General features: G+C 42.9%; 1 protein-coding gene across 1 annotated transcript; it reads left to right on the top strand.

The window, feature by feature from the left end:
* Positions 1-1,791: 1,791 nt before the first annotated feature.
* Positions 1,792-18,152, top strand: LOC104535600 (ceruloplasmin-like; the record flags this gene model as incomplete). Its single annotated transcript, XM_010185538.1, has 10 exons — positions 1,792-1,968; positions 3,088-3,177; positions 3,783-3,925; positions 4,311-4,508; positions 12,594-12,704; positions 14,533-14,777; positions 15,980-16,192; positions 16,706-16,879; positions 17,448-17,702; positions 17,987-18,152. Coding segments are annotated over exons 1-10 (1,772 nt in total), but the record flags the coding sequence as incomplete, so codon positions are not given.
* Positions 18,153-18,443: the final 291 nt, after the last annotated feature.

Raw genomic sequence — 18,443 nt, 5'->3', positions numbered from 1 at the left:
CTCATAAAAATTGTTACAGCGTGGATGGGATGCGTTACCACTACCATCATATTTGGCAGACCTGGCACCATCAGCCTGCCATTTGTTTCGTTCTTTACAAAATGCCTTAAACCTTTGCTGCCAATGAGGATATCAAATAGTTTTCGAATTGTTTTTTTACCAAAAAAAGACAAGAACTTTTTGGAGTGCAGAATCATGAAGTTGCCTGAAAGATGGCGAAAGATAATTGAACAAAAAGGACAATATATTGGTTAATAAAGTTTTTGTTTCCCATGAAAAAATCACCTTCCATTTACCCAGAAAAACCCACAATTACAATGTGGCTGTTTTCTCTGATCTGTGAGGCACAGTGTTGATGAGTTCTGTCCATGCCCGTGAGCCTCCAAAGGGAGGTTTGCCACTAATTCCTATTAGAGGGAGGTCTGAGAAAAGTGTCCATAGAGATTAGGGAGTAAAACAGGAAGTAAGGGAAGATACTCAGATGAAATCCTGGGGGTTTAAAAATGAAACCTCCCAGAAGAAGGAGGGGAGAGGGAAACAGGGGCGAGTCACAGCAGAGAATGGGTGGAAAAATGGTGTAATTGCAGGAGTACCACCATGGCCCTTTCCTTGGGTGATCTCATTGGCAGTGACAGGAAGGAGTCAGCTACAGCATCCAACCCAAACAGCTTTTATGGGATCAGGAGAGAAACCTTGTGTGTGCAGAGCCTAAAGCAGCTCATGAGGAAACAGAAGGAAAATAGGCCATGACATCATTGCTTCTAAAATCACCCTTCTGACTGTTGGTGAGCCCTAATGTTTTTGTTCTCTGACTGGGACTTTCCTATTGAGTAAACCCTGAGCTCATCCTCGAGTTGCTTTTCTGATGACTCAGAGGCGTGGAAAGAAGGTTTGGGTCTGCTGTGAGCACTGGGGCAGCTCTGTGGGGCTGGGATGGATGCTCGGTGGCTTGGGAAACGATGACACATGGACACAGGGAACCTGCCTGGCTTGGCTTTGCTCAGTGCGAAGGGCCGGCATTTCACAGAGCAGCCAGGCCTTTTGTCCTGTGGAGGCCATGTCTGCTTAGGTCGGAGCTGCAGCATAGAATATCTGGAGAAGCAGCAGAATTTAATATGTAAAACAGTTGATCAGCATAATGCTGCAGAAAAGAGGAGTTAATTAAAGTATGGCAATGTCAGTGTGCCAGTTTCCAGCCAATGTTATTTGTACTCTCTGCAAGGCGGCTGACACTCAGCCTGGTGCTTTTATGTGGCCACCCCGGTCTGCCCAGCCCTGGTGTTAATTCTCGGTGGTGTGAGGTGATGTGTACTCCAGCACAGAGACAGGACACGTTTCTCATTTGACAGCCCCTTCCCACCTGGGGCAGAAGCAGTGCTGATCTGCAGTCGGTCTGTGCAGCCCACCTTGTGTCCATACCCACACCATAACCGTGTCCTCAGGAGGAGCGCGTCTCTGAGCTGTCACCAGGAAATGAGACTTCTGGAGTTCCTTCCGCAGTCTGACTTCTGGACACATTTCATCTGGAAGATCACAAAGGAGGATCTTTTAGAAAGGAAACTGCTGCTTAAAGACAGACGGCTAGCGAGGACAGCGCGTCCAGACAGCAGTGTTCATCTCTTGTTCTGCTGGTGGGGAGCACTTCCCTGTCCCTGCAATCCCACCCCAGTCACCGTTTCCTGCGAGTGTGAAATGACTGAATCAAACTGAGGAGGTCAAAGCGCTCTTCATACTTAAACCTTGTTATCTTCTATTAGCTTAGAAGAAGAAAACTCCTGACGTTCTTGAGAGATGGCATTGGAAACATGTGGAAGCTGCTTGAGTTGTCTGCTGGTGCCACTTGCGCTCTGGAGCATCGTTGTTAACATCCTGCTGTACTTCCCAAACGGGAAAACTGCACACGCTGACAGTTACCAGCTCCCCAACTACGTGTGGTATTTTGAAGGGATCTGTTTCTCAGGTGTGATGGTAAGTCTTGATTCTGTGGATTTTTAATGAATTACATTCTTCTGCAAATCATACTGGGTTACTGTGCAGCACCGTGATTGTGCTACTTGTGCTTTTAAAGAGAATATGGATTACTTTGGCAAAAATGCTGCATGCAGAAAACTTTGATCAAACTGAAAAAAATGTGACTATACTGAATGATATGCTGTGTATACTATTTAATTTCATTTAAGTGATTTTGTAGGGTTGATTTTTTTCTCCTGGCTTTTTGTTTATGTGTAATTTACACTTGTATTATGGAAGCAGGCACTATGTTGATTTAATCCTCTATGGAAGCTGAATTACAGCTCTTTTAGCAAAACAAAGTGAAGCAAAAATTAAAAAAGCTTCTGGTAGCTGTGTTTAAGAGCTGTATGCAGTGCAGTATTTACAGGGCAGTTCACAATGCGTCAAGTGCCACTGTTGTTAGGATAAATGCAGAAGCTTGTCTCAGTGATTGACACCAGGATTTTCCCCGTTACATGTCATGCGTTCATCTGCAGTAACAGAGCTGCCCACTACCCCTGCTGTTCACTGTGTTCATAAAGAACTCTAGCCTAGGGGCAGAAAGCAGTTATGGGACAAGATTGCATGCACACAATCAGTGTTTTAAAAAGGTCTCATCTGCATGAGTATGGTGTTTTTAGGAAGGTGCTGAACTGTGAGAGTTATTAAAACATGAGACATTCTTTTGAAATTGTGTATTCTTCCTGAAGCAAAAAACCTAATCTTTTCTAGTGGAGGACAAAACTTGGGCAGAGAATTTGAAGAGAAATTTGGGAAGATGTTAACTGCAGCAGTGACATTCAGATTTAGAAACATTTTTAGCTTTAGGATCATTACCGGTCTAGTGAAAACATATACACGATGCTGTTACAAACAGGGCAGCAGCATGTGAGGTAGTGCTGTGATTTCGAAACTGATGTGAGCAGTGTCAGCCCGATGGAAACGGCCCCGTTCCAGGGTGCGACTCCGGTAGCTGCCTTTTCCTGTCCAAAACCTCAGCAGAGCAAACAGATGCAGGTCCCGCTTTCCACAGGCGACGAAGACTTCGGTTTAACGCCTGCGGCCGTTTCGCTGACCTGACGATGTCTGTTGCAGATTCTTCTGCTGGCCGCGGTTCTCATCGCGCTGGAGTGCAACGTGTTCTACCGGTGCTGCCAGAGCGAGAGCTGCAACAAAACCTACAGGGTGAGTCTGGGGTCTTCCCTGTGCGCCTCCTGCCCCTGCTCCTCCCGCTGCGCCGCTGCCACTTCCTCTGCAGAGGAGGATGCTGCGGGGTTACGGGAGGTGCAGCTCCTTCCGGCTGATACGTAAGCAGGATGAAGGAAAAATAAAGAAACTTGCCAAAAAAAATCCTTGTAGAATAAAGCAAGGACGCAGAAGGCCTGGGCGTTTCAGTGAAGTGCCCCAACTAAATAGCTTCACCCCTTTGCTCATATTATTTGGAAGTTATTTTTTCCAGTAGCGACTCGGTATGCACTGTCTGGGATGCAAACATGTTTAATGTGTGATTGTGTTCCTCTAGCATTTTGGGAAACAGTTTTGCAAAACTTCTAGTTTTAAGAAAAAAATTCCAGAGAATATTTAACTGAGAGTTGTGAAACTGTATTAAACTCTGTCTTAATCTTGTATTTTCTATATGTATGCTTACTATTCTTTACCTGGTATTTTTCTTTCTGAATTTTGAAGACTGGGACAATCAAATGTGAAATTCAACCCCAGGGCAGGCTGAATGGCTGCATTTGCTGTGGACGCTGTCCCCATGCAGTAATAATTTTCTCTTTTTACTACAGAGTTTTATTTCAATTGTGCTAGCCCTACTTGGAGTTGCTTTCTCTGGATACAGCTGCATCGTTTTTACCTTGGGGTTGATCCAAGGCCCCTTCTGCAATTCCGCAGGTGGATGGGATTACATCTTCAGAGACACCGCTGGAGGGTAAGAAACCTCAGTGTCGCTCTTCTGGAAGAAAACAGCAGTCAGACAAATTCTCTGAGTTTTGCACAGAATGGCAGTCTCTTGAACGCAAGACCTCTGTATTGGCGAGTGAGGTTTTTCAACTTCTTGAATGAGCACCAGCATCCTCCAAGAAAGGTTTTTGCCTCCTTTTAAGGAAAGATTAAATGTAAGAATCTTCATACTGCTCAGACCTGGGGGTCCATCTAGCTAGGTGTCCTTTATCTGGTGGTGGTCAAAGAATATACGATTAGAGTGAGGGGAGATGGGTGCTTTCTCAGAATATTCTCTCAGAATTCTCAAATTCTATTTAAATTGAGTTGACCCTCCACATTTAATTTACTTCACATTACTGTTTCTCTAACAGGTACCTCACAGATTACTCTGCGTGGTTTCAGTGCACCGAACCTGCTAACATAGTGGAGTGGCACATCATTTTACTGTCAGTTCTGATAGCGCTCAGTGGGCTGCAGGTGATCATCTGTTCCCTCAAGGTGGCTGCTGAGTTGAAACGGACCCTCTGTGGGACCTACTCTGTTTTTGTCCAGGTAACAAAATATCTGAGGTAATTTATTCAGCATCTCCAAGTCAGTTCAGCTTCAGCAACTTCTCTCAGTTGAGGACCTATCCTTTTGGTTTATCCATTCTCTATGCTACTGCATTTTTATTGCCAGAGGATATGTCCTGATAATAAATCTACCGTGTTTGATTAATCCACTAATTCCTTGTGATGTACAGGGATTGGTGCCTGCTCACTCTGACCTTCAGGGCTAGGGTTGAGAAGAAGAAAATGTGGCTGGGAATTCAGCACTGATGCTGAGTCCATCACTCCTACGTCAGCAGAGGTTTTCAAGCACTTTCTTCTAGTGTTCAATTTAAAGTAATTCTTACCAATGTGTGTGTTTCACAGCAAACAGAAGATGCAAGAGGTAATACATAGCAGGTGTGATGTAGGCATCAGTATTTACTCTGTTTTCTGTAGGTTATTGAAACAATAAGTGAGAGGGCTCTGCTTTGGGCAGAATAATTGGTTGACACCCCAGAGCTCAAGCACAAACGTCACTAACCCACGGGCTGGTATGAACTGGTGCAGTTTATTGTGGTGTTAGGTTTCCCCTGCTTTGGAGGTTTGGTGAAATTAGACATGATTACCCCTCCCTGACCATCTGCACTGGGGTCAAGGACTCCTTGGGGTATTAAGGAGCCAAAATCTCAGTAGTGACAGCATGTTCGAGAAGGATTTCTATTTAGGAAAGGCAGCAACCCCCAAAAGCATGGATTCACACCCCACACATGGATACCTGCACACCGAGTGGGGTGAGCTCTGCCGTCACATGGAGGGCGCTGGGAGGCCAGAGCAGGTGGGATGGCCATGCCCAGCATGGAGATCCCCAGGCAGGGGGGCTGCAGGCACCATGGAGGCCTTGGGCAAGCAGGCAAGGAAGCTTCTTGTCAGAATTCATGCTAACAGCAGCTCAATACAAGGTAAAGGCCTGGGGCCTCAATCTGAACATGAGGAAAAGCTTTTTTACTGTAAGGGTTACGGAGCACTGGCCCAGGCTGCCCAGAGAGGTTGTGGAGTCTCCTTCTCTGGAGACATTCAAAACCCGCCTGGACGCATTCCCCTGCAACCTAGTCTAGGTGATCCTGCTCTGGCAGGGGGGTTGGACTTCTTGGTCCCTTCCAACTCCTAATATTCTGTGATATTCTGTGATATCTCTTGAGGCACCCAGCTTTCAGGGAGGCCAAATCAACACTGTCGGCTCATCCCCAGGCACAGAGTGGGGTCACCGCTGGAGCCCTGAGCATGGGTCAGGTTTAGTCTGGATGTGGATGTTGAACGACTTCCATGTTAACTTGAGGTGAAAAAAAAAGAGGGCAATTATTTCCTTCCTTTTTTATTTGCAGGCTGGGATTCTATGAAAACCTCAAGGAAATCTTCACTGTTTCTCCCACACCACTCAAAAAAGATAAATGACTTCTTCAGCATTTACGATGGTAGATTTGGGTTCTGCAAAGACAAATGAAACCCTTGTCTTAAATCTTTGTCTCTCAAGCCTCTCTATTTTGGATGAAGTTATTTGAACCGTTTGACTTTTACATTTCTCTAGTTTTCTGACGTGTCCGGTTGTTCCTGGCAATGGCTCTTCATTTTTGTACCCTCCAGCTTGTTCTGACAATAGGGAGGTTTGAATACCAGGGAACTGCTTTTGTATTGAAATCACCTTTTTTTTGATAAACTGCTGTAAAACTGCTATAGAACTGCTTTTATACTCCCCTCTCTTTGTTTAGGATGTAGGAATATTTGTTGTTCCGATTCAAGGCCCAGTATGCCAGGAGGGATGGTTCCCTTGAGAATCAGTGCACTGGATGAAGCCGTGGTTTCTATGTGAATTAGTTTTAATTACAGATGCACCATGATGATCGCAAAAGGCAGCAGCTTATCCTGCTCATCCAGTCTTGCAAGTTCTTAACTGCACAAAGCAATTACTGAAAAAAGGCAAGCAAGTCTTCCTGTGGTAAGGCATTTGGAAAGGCATCCAGGCCTGACTGAAAGGTTAGATACACAGCTCTGAAGTCAGCCATGCTAATTAGTATGTGTTAATAGCTGCGCTGGGCTTCTTTTTATTTTATGCTCTGAGGCAAGCTTTTTTTTTTTTTTTGATCAAGTATTACGTGACTCGAGGGAGTCTGTGAGGGAACCCTGTGAGCAGCCAGTGCTAGTTTATTAATGCTTTTCTAAAGTCCCTGGCCTTTCTGCAGTGGAAGCCAATGTTCTTGACAGTAGTAATCAGACAAAAAAAAAAGTCTGTTTTAAATTGGTAGCCAAAAGGTCTTTTTGATTTCTCAAATAATTACTGCTTCATTCCCGGTGGAAACTTGGGGATTCACAATGCCACGGTCACCTGCACAGGCAACACTTGGCTGTACTCAGCACTCTGGTTTTGAGAGGATGAACACCCAGAAGAAAGTGAAATGCGTTCGTCAGACCTGCAGTAATGCACGTATTCCTGTTACCTCAGAACTAGTGGGATTCAGCTGTATCAACATCTCGTATTGAACACTGTTAGAACTGCAAACCATGCAGTAAGTGGCAGCTGTGGGTAAGATATTTAGAAAAAAGCTAGAGTACATCAGTCATTTAATTCTGTTTCAAGACAATATTGAGATTTTCCCTTGATACTCCCCTATCAGACTGTTTTGGAAAGCTGATTTCTTCCTGTAGGATGTGAAGAATGTGTCTTAAGTTTTAATTGTTTAGTTTCTACTGAGTTGCAAGAACTAATAAAGATGTTAATGATGCTTAAGAATGGGGCTGGTCTTTTGGGAGATGGTTCAAGGTGGCATGGATGTTCAGAGATGCATGAAAAAAAGGCGTGATTACAAATGGGGACTGTTTGCAACTGCACGCTTGTTTTACCCTACACTTAAATATACATCATACCATATCTCTTAAATTATAATCCCACATTCTTACATATTTGTGGATATTGTTTATGGGCAGAAGAAAAAGAAAGAAAACTTAACAGTCAGCCCATACTTCTACCAAAATTCTTGGAGAATCTTGCTGATTTCATGCCTGCAAACCATGGAGCTGTTCAGTTAGAAAATGTTAGAAACTTTTGAAAAAAGGTTTAGGTTATTTGGATGAAAAGTGGTGTGTGTCACTGTCGTGGTTTAGGGCTGGGCCGGCCACTAAATCCTGGACAGACACTCTCTATTAATCCCTCTCCCCTCCCCAGAAGGGAAGAGAAAAGAGAATAAGGGAGAGAGACTTTATGGATTGGAAAATAAAACTAATACTACAGGATAATATTGGAAATAGGAAAATAATGAAATATATACAAATATGTACAAATATGTATACAAAACCAATATAAAATGCTCCCCTCCCCCCCCCCCCCCCCCCCCCAATGATGTATACATCACCAGGGGCTCTGCAGAGCCGGGCACTGGAAAAGTCCCAGACCAAACTCAGCAGCAGTGAGAGCTGATGCAGGGACACGGGGATCAGGATTGGAGGCAGAAGAACCAGCAGGGTTCTGCTTGGACTTAAGCCATTGCTGGAGCAGAGCAGAAGGCAGGATCAAGAAGGAAGGGAAGGCTCCAAGATGGAAGGGTCGAGACTCTTGTGATCCCGCGGCTTTACACTGAGTATGACGTATGTGGGATGGAATACCTCATTGGTCAGTTTTGGATCTGCTCCCCACCCATAGGCTCAGATATGGCACCCATGGTGAGACAGTGGCCTTGAACATTATCACTTCTAGCAGTACACCGTGTCTGGGAAAACAATGCCTTTAGTTTCAGCAAGTTCAGCCACTTAGAAGAGACTGAGCTGAAAAGTAAAATCACTACATAGAAAATTAGTTCTATTTAGCTCAAACCAGGACAGTGACGTATTCCTGAAGTGAATGGAGCCGTTTCACTGAGGAAAGCAAACCAGCAGGGTACTGTGTCAGGCTCCAGCTCAGCCATGGGGAAGATCCAGGCTACTCTTTAGGCAAGCAGAGTCTGCTGAGATGGGTTTTGCTGTGCTGGATAAGAGCAATGGATACCTTAAAGTTACACATGGGAACTCTTAACCCTTTACTTGCTCCTCTGTGTGTCCTTTCCACTTTTCAATAACGTCTGTCCCTGATCATGGAAAGTCTCACGCTTGGCAAACAGGAGACACAAAGGGCAGTACCCAGTCTGACAGCTTTTTCTGTAGCAATTTTATTAGTGGCTGCACCCAACCACTGGCAAGGCTTGGCTGTCCTTAATTAATCCCTTTTTTTTGAGATTGTGTCTTGTGAATTTACATTTCCACTCTACCACAGGCTGGTGTGTCCTATTTTAGTGGTTTAAGTCAAAGAGAGAGATGTGTAATTTAGTTCTTGTTGGATGTATTGGTTCTGCAGCTGTCTTTATCCATAATCCAGATATTGGCATCTCCATTACCATAGCCAGACTCAACTGTGACTTAATGGCTCAGCTTTTAAATTGGCAGTTTATTAATTTGAAATTGGTAGTAAGAATACCAAAGGCTAACAGTGATTTCTGTTTACAAATTTAACAACTTGTTTCACACAGGGCTTTTGACTGTAAGGCAAAGTTGAACTTTATCTAATCAATTTAAGCCCTGGTTCAATCCTAAATATGTTGTCTCTAACAAGAGGTGCCGTGACCGATGCCTGACAGCAAAGCCAAGGCTCCTGTCAGGAACATGAACTGACTTGTGCTGTGGGCGCAGCCGGTGGCTGGCGGGGGTGTCTGAGGCCTGGCTGTCCACCAGTGCAGGGCGCAGGCCTTGCCCCACAGCGGCAGAGAGGAGAGAGCCACAGAGCCAGGACAGAGCTCGCCCCGTGCTGGTGAACCAGAGCCCTTCGTGAAGGAGTGCTCCTGAACCGCGTGCTGCTGTGAAACCCGCATGTAAAATACCCTGGGTACGCCTGGAGGAAAGCTGCAGGTCTGAGTTCATAAATTTCTGTAAGAGAGGAGCTAATGCTGAAATCTGGTAGTAGAAGTTCCTGCAGTATCTGTTCTTCATGGCCAGTGCGTTTTGCTGGTGCTGTGATGCTGTGTCTGGGACAGGAATGTCCTTCCTTTAAAACACTAAACTGGAAACAGCTGTAGAGACTCTGTTTTGAGCACAAATAACTGTGGGCAGAGATTTGTAGTAAAATACTGTGGAGCCCCATTCATGCTTGCATTTTGGGGCGCATTATATTGCTTGTGTATGTAAAAGTGAGTCTCGCTGAAGTATGATTTCCTGATTGCTAATTCTTCACGTGTTGGATGGTTTTGGGGGTTTTTCCATGTTGAAAAGGAATAAGGTGGCAGAGGACCCTTTAAAGGGTATTTACTGCACAGGTCTGCAGAAGGTCGGTGTAGCAGCATGGGCAGCAGACTGTAAACATGTAATTCGGGTTTGGGAATTGTGAAATTGTGGGGTTTTGGTTCAAACTCCCTGAAAACCTCTGTTGAAACTTTTTTGTCAAATATTCAAGTTTTGTGTTGTTTTTTTTTCTCATCAAGGATTTTTTTTAAAGTAGAAGATCAGCTTTATGTTTTCAATTTTGAGGCTTTCGGAACAGTCAGAGCATTTCAGCATCCTCAGTATGAGAAATGAGATACTGTGGTTTAAAACAGTAAGCGGATATTCATGACACCAAACTGCAGACTCATACTTTATCCAGTGAAATTAGGTGCTCAGTCTTTTTTAGGCTCTGTCTAACAAAGGAGAGAGGTTCCTGCTCTTCAGACACCCTCTGAAGATAACAACACCAACACCACTAACATCACCACCAACACTACCACAGGCTTGAGAAGCTCAGTCACCTGTCAGTTTTTTGAGTTAAAAGGGAGATAGCAGGAGTGTGCTCAGGCACATGAATATCTCAAAGTTTGGGTGAGATGCAATTAAAAGTAATAATGGAAAGATCTTGCCTGTCAGGGGTTTTTCTTTTATCTTTAAATAAAAACAACATGCAGTTCTTCTGCAAATCAAGGAAGCATAATTTAGAGGAGTCAAGGGACCAAAGCAAAGAAATGCTCATGTTTTTACCCTCAGATAAATGTAGGGATTTCAAGGATATTGCTTGGTTTTTTTGCCCTTCCTCAGTCCAATTAAAATTTGAACAAAAATAAACATATACATACATGAACAACTCTGTTAGCTGAGTATTAAGAAATAGCTTTGAATTTAAGTAGTATAAGAGGAGGTAATAGTTTTCTCATTTTTTGTCTCGGTTAATTTACAGAGTAGAGCATATGCAACCTGTACAAGCTGATCTTTCCACTGAACCACTGACCTTCATCCATGGCAAAGGAAACAAAAATAATCCCTGCAGAAATAATTTTGAGCATGTGATGCCAACCTGGGAAAGTCCAGAATTTCATCATAGGTTTTGTCAGATTTCGAAAACTTGGCTTTGGTCACAGTCATTTAGACAGAAGCAAGATCCTCCATTTGATGCAGATGTGTAGAAGGTTCCAAAAGGTGAGATTATGAACTTTAATATCCTGACAATGCCTGGAATTTTTCATATGACTAGTGATTAAAATTGGTAATTTGTCTGTATACCACAATCCTGGTAAAAATAAGGTCTAGATCTGTGTGTTGTTAAAGGAAACCTGTCATAATTTAGTTATGTTCTGAATCTTAGTCTTCTATCTAAATTAATAATATTTTTTCTGACCCTGAAGAAAATAGCTTCAAAGAAGATTGTGGTTATTACAGATGTTTTTTAAGTTGCCATACAATGAAAAATGTCATTTAGAATGACAGTGTCAGTTCTCAGAGTGCAGAAGAGATTTTTTAGTTAACAGAAGATACATATTTTTTCAATAGAAGTCTTTACAATTTGCAAGTTTACTGGTGGCTTTGTATGTCTAAAGCTTCAGACACAACCATGTTGTAATGGGCTTCTGCTTGAAAAAAAATGCAATTGCAGACTTTAGTGAGGTGTTTGTTGAACAGCCTATGTTTAAGGTCCACTTTTGCTCTTATTTCCCAATGAGACTAACAGACACAAGAAGCTTACAGAACTTGCACAAAGCAGAAATACATCCTTCTGCAGTGGGTAGATTAGATAATGGTGACAGTTAAGATTACCTGGAGCTCCATGCATCTACTGGGCTTTTAACTATTGAGGAATGTGGCCTATCCTGTTTAGTGGTAGGAGAAGAACACAGGGGTTCGTTTGGGGGCATTTCTGGGCCTCATTTACATTTGGGCAATATTGAAACTGCCTGGCAATGAGATGTGGACATCTGCCCCTCCACCCATGGACAGCTGGTCCTTTTTGTCTCCAGCTGTATATGGCACACTTTGTGCTAAAATTACACTTCCCAGGGAGCTGTGGTGGGTTAGTGACACTGACCCAGGTGTGATCAGTGTGTGAGCTCCGACATCAGCGACCCCAGCCCCCCTTAACCGCCTTGCACCAGCCTGGCCATGGCCATGCGGGGGGAAGCAGCAACAATCCCTTGACTGGGAACAGGCAGGGTCCATGGGCAGCAGAAAGCCCACTCCACAGGGACCTGCACCACAGGGACCCGCACTGCAGGGACCCACACCACAGGGCAGGGACCTGCACCACAGAGACCTGCACCGCAGGGCTGCCTTGCACTGGGTTGTGTCCATGAAGGAGCAGAGACACCAGGGAAAAATGGTGCTATTTCCAGCTTTTACTGAGCACTTGGGAAGTTATATTCTTGTATTTTCTCAGTTGTATATAAGCTCTAGAGAGAGTGATAATGACAGTGAAGAATGTAATTAAGCTTAAGCCCGTAAATCCATTTAAATCTACCTACTTTCAATTCCGCTACAAGATTTACAATCCGATAACAGTCTACATGGTAATTTGCATGGTTGGTTGGCAGAAACTGAAAGAATTTCTTTGAAGATTATCTGAACTGACGAGGTTACCAGAATCCTTTGTTTACTCTTGGCACAGAGACATTGTGCAACGATTTCTTGTGTTCACCAAAGCAAACAAGAGCGGGAGGGGGAGGTGAGGTGGCCGAGGGGTGAGAGACACAAGAAGGGATAAAGGGGAACCGCGTGTGCCCATCCTGTGTTTCTGTTTCACATTTTCCACAAGGTCTGTGAGTGCAGAATGAAGCTGATCTTCCTAACCTGTGCGCTGGTTTGTTGCTGTAGCCGAGTCGGGGCAGTGAGCAGGGAGTACTACATCGGCATTACAGAGGCAGCGTGGAACTACGCGCCGGGCAGCACCGACATCATCTCTGGACAGCTCTTTGCAGAAGAAGAGTAAGTAGAACAGTTTACACTGGTTGAACTGGATTTTACAGCACTGTTTGCTTTAGACACTGGGACCAGGCTGGAAACCTGACGAACACAGTGAAATGAATTGTGTTGGTGTCAGTGGATTTTCTGTCAGACCTGTACGGGAATCTTGACTTTTCCTAGTTTGCTTGAGAATTGCATTCCAGTGCTCTGCTAATTGAAAGCATTGGGACATGTAAGTTACATCTGTCTGAAAACTGCAGAGCCTTGTAATACAACAAATCACCACTGCTCACTGCACTTTCACTGCTTTTCTCTGCTGCGTGACAGCCCACAGCATGCTGAATTAATTCCAGTTTTTCAGTGGTTGTATGCCTGCAGTCGAGCTGGTTTCTTTTATCATAGTTTTCATTTTCAGCTTCTCCAATTCTTCTCCTCCTGAACCCTTCAGTGATGAGGCTGTGCTTGTACAGAGATTTGTATTCATAGAAGCAGGGAAGAGTGCAGTGTGCCTGCTAGAAGGAATACTCTACCATTAAATGGTAGCTGCTTAAACAGTCCAAGAAGAGCCATAACATATTTGTTTGATTTAATTTGTGGCTAAAAAGCTTCATGCACTCAGACTTCCCAAAACTGAACCTTTGCAACTAAGTTTATGCTTTCCAAGTTTCATGGAGCTCTGTGCTGGCATTTTAATTACATTTCAGATCTGTGCCTGCCAAGGTACAAGCAATTCCTTCCCCCCATGCTTGAACAATTCTCATCCTTGTGGGAAGTACTTGGCATTTCTGGGCCGTTTTTAACTTGCGTCACAATATGGCCTGCTGGGCCTGTGAAACCAGCCTGGCTTGGTTCCTCGCTGTGTATGACGGGGAACCAGGAGGCCGTGTTGCCCTGTCTGCTGGGGTTGTCTCCTCCTGTAGAGGTTTGCCTCCACAGCCAGTGCTCCTGACACGGGAACTGCCAGAGGCACGTGGTGACCCCTCGCCGGCAGCTGGCGGTACTTGGGCAGCACATCCACAGTGGCTGCACGGTTCAAGGGTGTTGGTATCACCAGTGGCACACGCCATCTCCATCTGTCTCTGTTTAGCTGTGAGTTAGGCTGTTTCCTCACTAACCAAGTTCTCATTTTATATATGTGAGTTTCATTAACTGAGAGGAGCAATGGTCCAGGAGTTCTTAACTTAGTGACTGAGGAGGTCACTGCTAATTCCTTGCTCTCATGTAACCTGTTTGTATATTCTTGTGCTGAATCTGTAAAAATGAGACTTTATTAGGGTCAATCCATATCAAGCTCCTTCATCTGTGATTGGTGAGCAGGCTCTCACACTCTGCACCGGTCCCCCATGCACACACTGGGCGTTAGCAGCACCCTGTAGTTTTGTGATGTCCAGACATCTTACATGTATTTTACAGCTGGAAAGTCTGCTTCTCATTGTAATGGAGCAAGGACTATGCAGTCAACATAATAGCGTGACAATGGAAATTCTTATTTTTAACAGGCCATGGAAAATTATGCAGCAATTTAAGCATGAAAGTACAAAAGTTTCAAGCAATAAAAATTATTATTTGCTTTGGCCATATAGTCTCAAATTTACCTGAAATTGTATCAAATACCCTTATCTTCTGTCTACAAAATAGGTATTAAAAATTCAAGTTGGTGCATACTACTTAATCTTTGTATGGGTGCCTAACTCTATACAATGAGAGATATATTTGCTCCTAAACACAGATACGGTTGTGCACAGTGCTGTGGAGACCTGATCTTCATTTGAGACCCTGCTAATTAACACCATTCAAATATAGAAGGAGTATCTGATGCTACAGGTGTGTTTGTGTATGTTCTTTGCAGGCAGGCTGGAGTCTTTCTCAACAGTGGACCACAGAGGATAGGAAGCACTTACAAGAAGGCTGTCTACACCCAGTACACCAACCATTTATACAATGTGAGAGTTGACAAACCTTCTTGGCTGGGCCTTTTAGGCCCTATCATTAAGGGAGAAGTTGGAGATTCCATTATTATTCACTTGAAAAACTTTGCTTCCAGAAGCTACACGCTGCATCCGCATGGCGTAACATACACAAAAGAAAATGAAGGTAAGCTTGAGTCCGTCCTGCACCAGAATTTATCCAAAGCTCATCATTCCTCTGAATGTAAGTGGTATTCTGTCATCAAAGGGAAGACTGGTCAAAGAAATGAAGATTTGAAAAGGACACAACCGATTTAAAATGGGACACAATCAGTTTAAAATAGGAGCTAAGAAGTTTGATAATTTTCAAGAGCGAAATACAAAGCCAAAAGTGGAATTCATAAAGAAGGTGATTTTAGATTAACATTTCACCTGAAATGAGGGTATAAAAGTGTATAAGAGATGCAGATATTGAGGATATGTGAAGGAAAAAATGATGCTGTTGTGAAGCATATATTGTTAACAGCGCTAACTTTCAGTTCCAAACTCTTAATGCTGTATTTGTATATACTGTATACAAGATACACAAGAATTTCTTGAAATGGAGAAACAGCTACTGCTTAGTAACAAATTAATGAGATAAAAGTCTGAGACACGTTAAGGGGTATTGTAGCGGTGCTACTGGGATTACTGATGATTTGCCCTTGCTCAGGCGATGAGGGACTTTCTGCACCAGACGGCACCAGAGTGCAGTTGTTGACAGTTTTATTAGTGGGCCTTAAAAACAGCGTGTGAATTGTTGAGAATAAGATGTTGTCTCAAAAGCAGCCTTGAAAATGATTTCATTAGAAGAATTTATGAAACATCAGCTTAACTTCTAGAAGTTTTGAAGTCTTTCATCACAACTAACATGTGGCTTGATTCAGACACATTCTGTGGCACAGAACAGTGTGTTATGTAGCAGTACACGCACTTTTTGGAACAGTGTTTAATTTTTTTCCTGTTGCTCTCATCTCAGCAACACCTATATTCCTTGAGGACATATGCAACATGTTAGAACAGTTTCCAAGATTAATATTTAACAAATGTTTTACAAATATTTGAATTGTTATCTTTTCAGCAGAAGTACAGTGTCCTCCTAATAAATTAAGGACTAAATTTAATGTGTCATTAATTGAAGCACTCCCATGGACTTCCAAGACTAATCAAGAGACTCTTAAAGAGAAGGAAAATATCTACTCACCTAATTTTAAAGATGTTATTTTGCCTGTACTCAGATGTTCAGTCCATGTTGCTGCAGCATGTAGCCAGCTTCAAAGCACAGCAGGTGCTGTCCTGACCCACGCTGTGGCTGTGCTGTGTTAATGGTGGCCACCTGCTGTTCTTCAGGTGCTTTTTATCCCGACAACACCAAAGATGTGCAAAAGAAAGACGATGCAGTGGAGCCTGGAGCCCAGTACACGTACAAATGGAACGTGACAGAAGACCACGGTCCCGCTGCAGGAGATGCTGACTGCATAACCAGGGTCTACCACTCCCATGTAGATGCTCCAAGAGATGTTGCCTCAGGACTCGTTGGGCCTTTAATAATTTGCAGGAAAGGTAAGCAGTAGATAAACAACTAAATAAATGAATATGCAAGGTGATTGATAACCGCTATTGATAAATCTCAGTGAAATAATTTCCTGGAAGAGGAGAAGATTACAGTTAATTTTGAAATAGCAGCTTTTTGCCTTCTCACCTGCCTTTCAGTAGTGTAGAAAGTAGATTGATTTTGTGTGTGACAGCAAATATAATTTGCAGAATACTTTGTCCACCATGAGTGGGATCTGTTCATGCTAGTAATCCAGAAGGATGTGTATATACTAATATGAGATACAGGTTTACTGTAACCTTATCACATGCAGTATTTATTCTTAGTTAAATTATTTTATAGTATCTGTTAAAAACAATTTTTGTTTTCTGAGCGTATCTGTAAGTTTATGTGTACACTCACACTTAAGAAAAGTGGCAAAATTTGAATTCAACAGTGACCAGCCCTGCTGATACACTCAAAACTGATGAAAAGATGATGCCAGTTGCCAAAGACTTTGAATATACTGCTTTCTTTTTCAGGTACAATGAATAAGAGCAGTGATAAACACTTTGATGCTGAATTTATCCTTATGTTTTCTGTGATGGATGAAAATCTCAGTTGGTATCTAGACGATAATATCCGGACATACTGTTCTGAGCCTTCCGAAGTTGACAAAGACAATGAGGACTTCCAGGAAAGCAATAAAATGCACTGTGAGAGAGCACTATATTAACATTGTTTGTCATCAATGTGTGAAGTAGTATTTTTGTGTTGTCTCTTTTAAAGATGAAGTGCAGATTTTTTTTTAAGCGGAGCTTTTTATTGGAGGATTAAGAAAGATCCTTTTAAAAAAAATTAAAAAGTGATGGCAAGTATTGTACAATCAAATGTTTGAAGTTGCGATATAAAATTCTTGGGGGCCAAGAACCTCTTTACCACTATATCTTCCCAGGTGCTCTAAACAGAGCTGTGATACCTTGTTCTGTTTCTTTGTCCTGAACTCTGCACTTATAGTTTAGAAAAACAGTTTTTACTGTTAGTGTCAACGAAGATGACACCTTTGGCTCAGACATGGATCCCAGAAGCATGGCAGGAACTGCTGGCCATGAGATGGTTGTGCAGATGACGTGTGTGTCTGATATTGGCTCACTTTCAAATGTGCAGTTTTGTTTTGAGCCTTTTTCTGTTTTGAAGAATAGATGAATGGTTGTATGATACCTGCTTTTGAAGAAAAGATCCTAAGATCTGTGCAGGTAACTGTAATAAATAATTTTCTTTTAGCAATCAATGGGTACATGTATGGATACCTTCCAGACCTCACAATGTGTGTGGAAGATAAGGTGAAATGGCATCTTTTTGGCATGGGTAATGAAGCTGATATCCATTCAGCCTACTTCCATGGACAGACCTTAATAGAAAGGCATCATCGAGTTGACACCATCAACCTCTTCCCAGCAACGTTTATTGATGCTGTCATGGTCCCAAGGAGTCCCGGGGAATGGCTGCTCAGCTGCCAAGTGAACGACCATATCGAAGGTACAGAATAAGTTCCAGTCATCAGAATTTGTTTTATCTTGAGCTGGCTTCGGCTGTACTCCTGGCCTGCTTGTATGCCAGACAACATTCTCCTCTAGGTAACATAACTTTGATAGTAACTGAAATGGCTAGGTGTGTATTGGATGGCCTTGAGCTTGTAGCCATAGAAATCAAGGACATTCTTGTCTGTAATGGAAATTGTTAGTAGTTGTCACAGCTGCACTTCTGCAAGCCCCAACTTGAGCCTTCCCCCTAGTTTTCTCCACCTCCTCATTTTTTTCCAGGTGGTATGCAAGCCCTTTTTAAAGTGCAAGATTGTAGTAAATCCACACCAGATCACAGTGAGAGTACAAAGATAAGAGAGTACTTCATTGCTGCCGAAGAGATCATCTGGAATTATGGCCCATCTGCAATGAACCATTTTACAGGACAAGAATTAATCGCTGACAGGTAAATGCTTCTAATTAAAGTTTTACTTTCCAAGCAGAATTGGTGTAAACATGTTAAATAAGGTAAGCTACATGGTAGAACTGACTTCTAAGCAGAATTTCTCATTGTCCTCACCTCTGCTTAAATGTTAATGCCAGGATAAATATTAGACTAAATTAGGTCTTCTGTTTTCCTTGCAATCTTACTATAAATTTTGCTGTAACGTTAGTAATTTCACTGAGATGAAGGTGATTTGTAATGTCATATGTGGGCCATGACCTCTGATCACAGAATCACAGAATCACTCGGTTG

The sequence above is a fragment of the Mesitornis unicolor genome, unplaced genomic scaffold (assembly GCF_000695765.1).
Source record: "Mesitornis unicolor isolate BGI_N332 unplaced genomic scaffold, ASM69576v1 scaffold17245, whole genome shotgun sequence".
Lineage (NCBI taxonomy): Eukaryota > Metazoa > Chordata > Aves > Mesitornithiformes > Mesitornithidae > Mesitornis > Mesitornis unicolor.
Note: the sequence above shows the minus strand (reverse complement) of the source record. Positions and strands in the feature narration are given on the sequence as shown.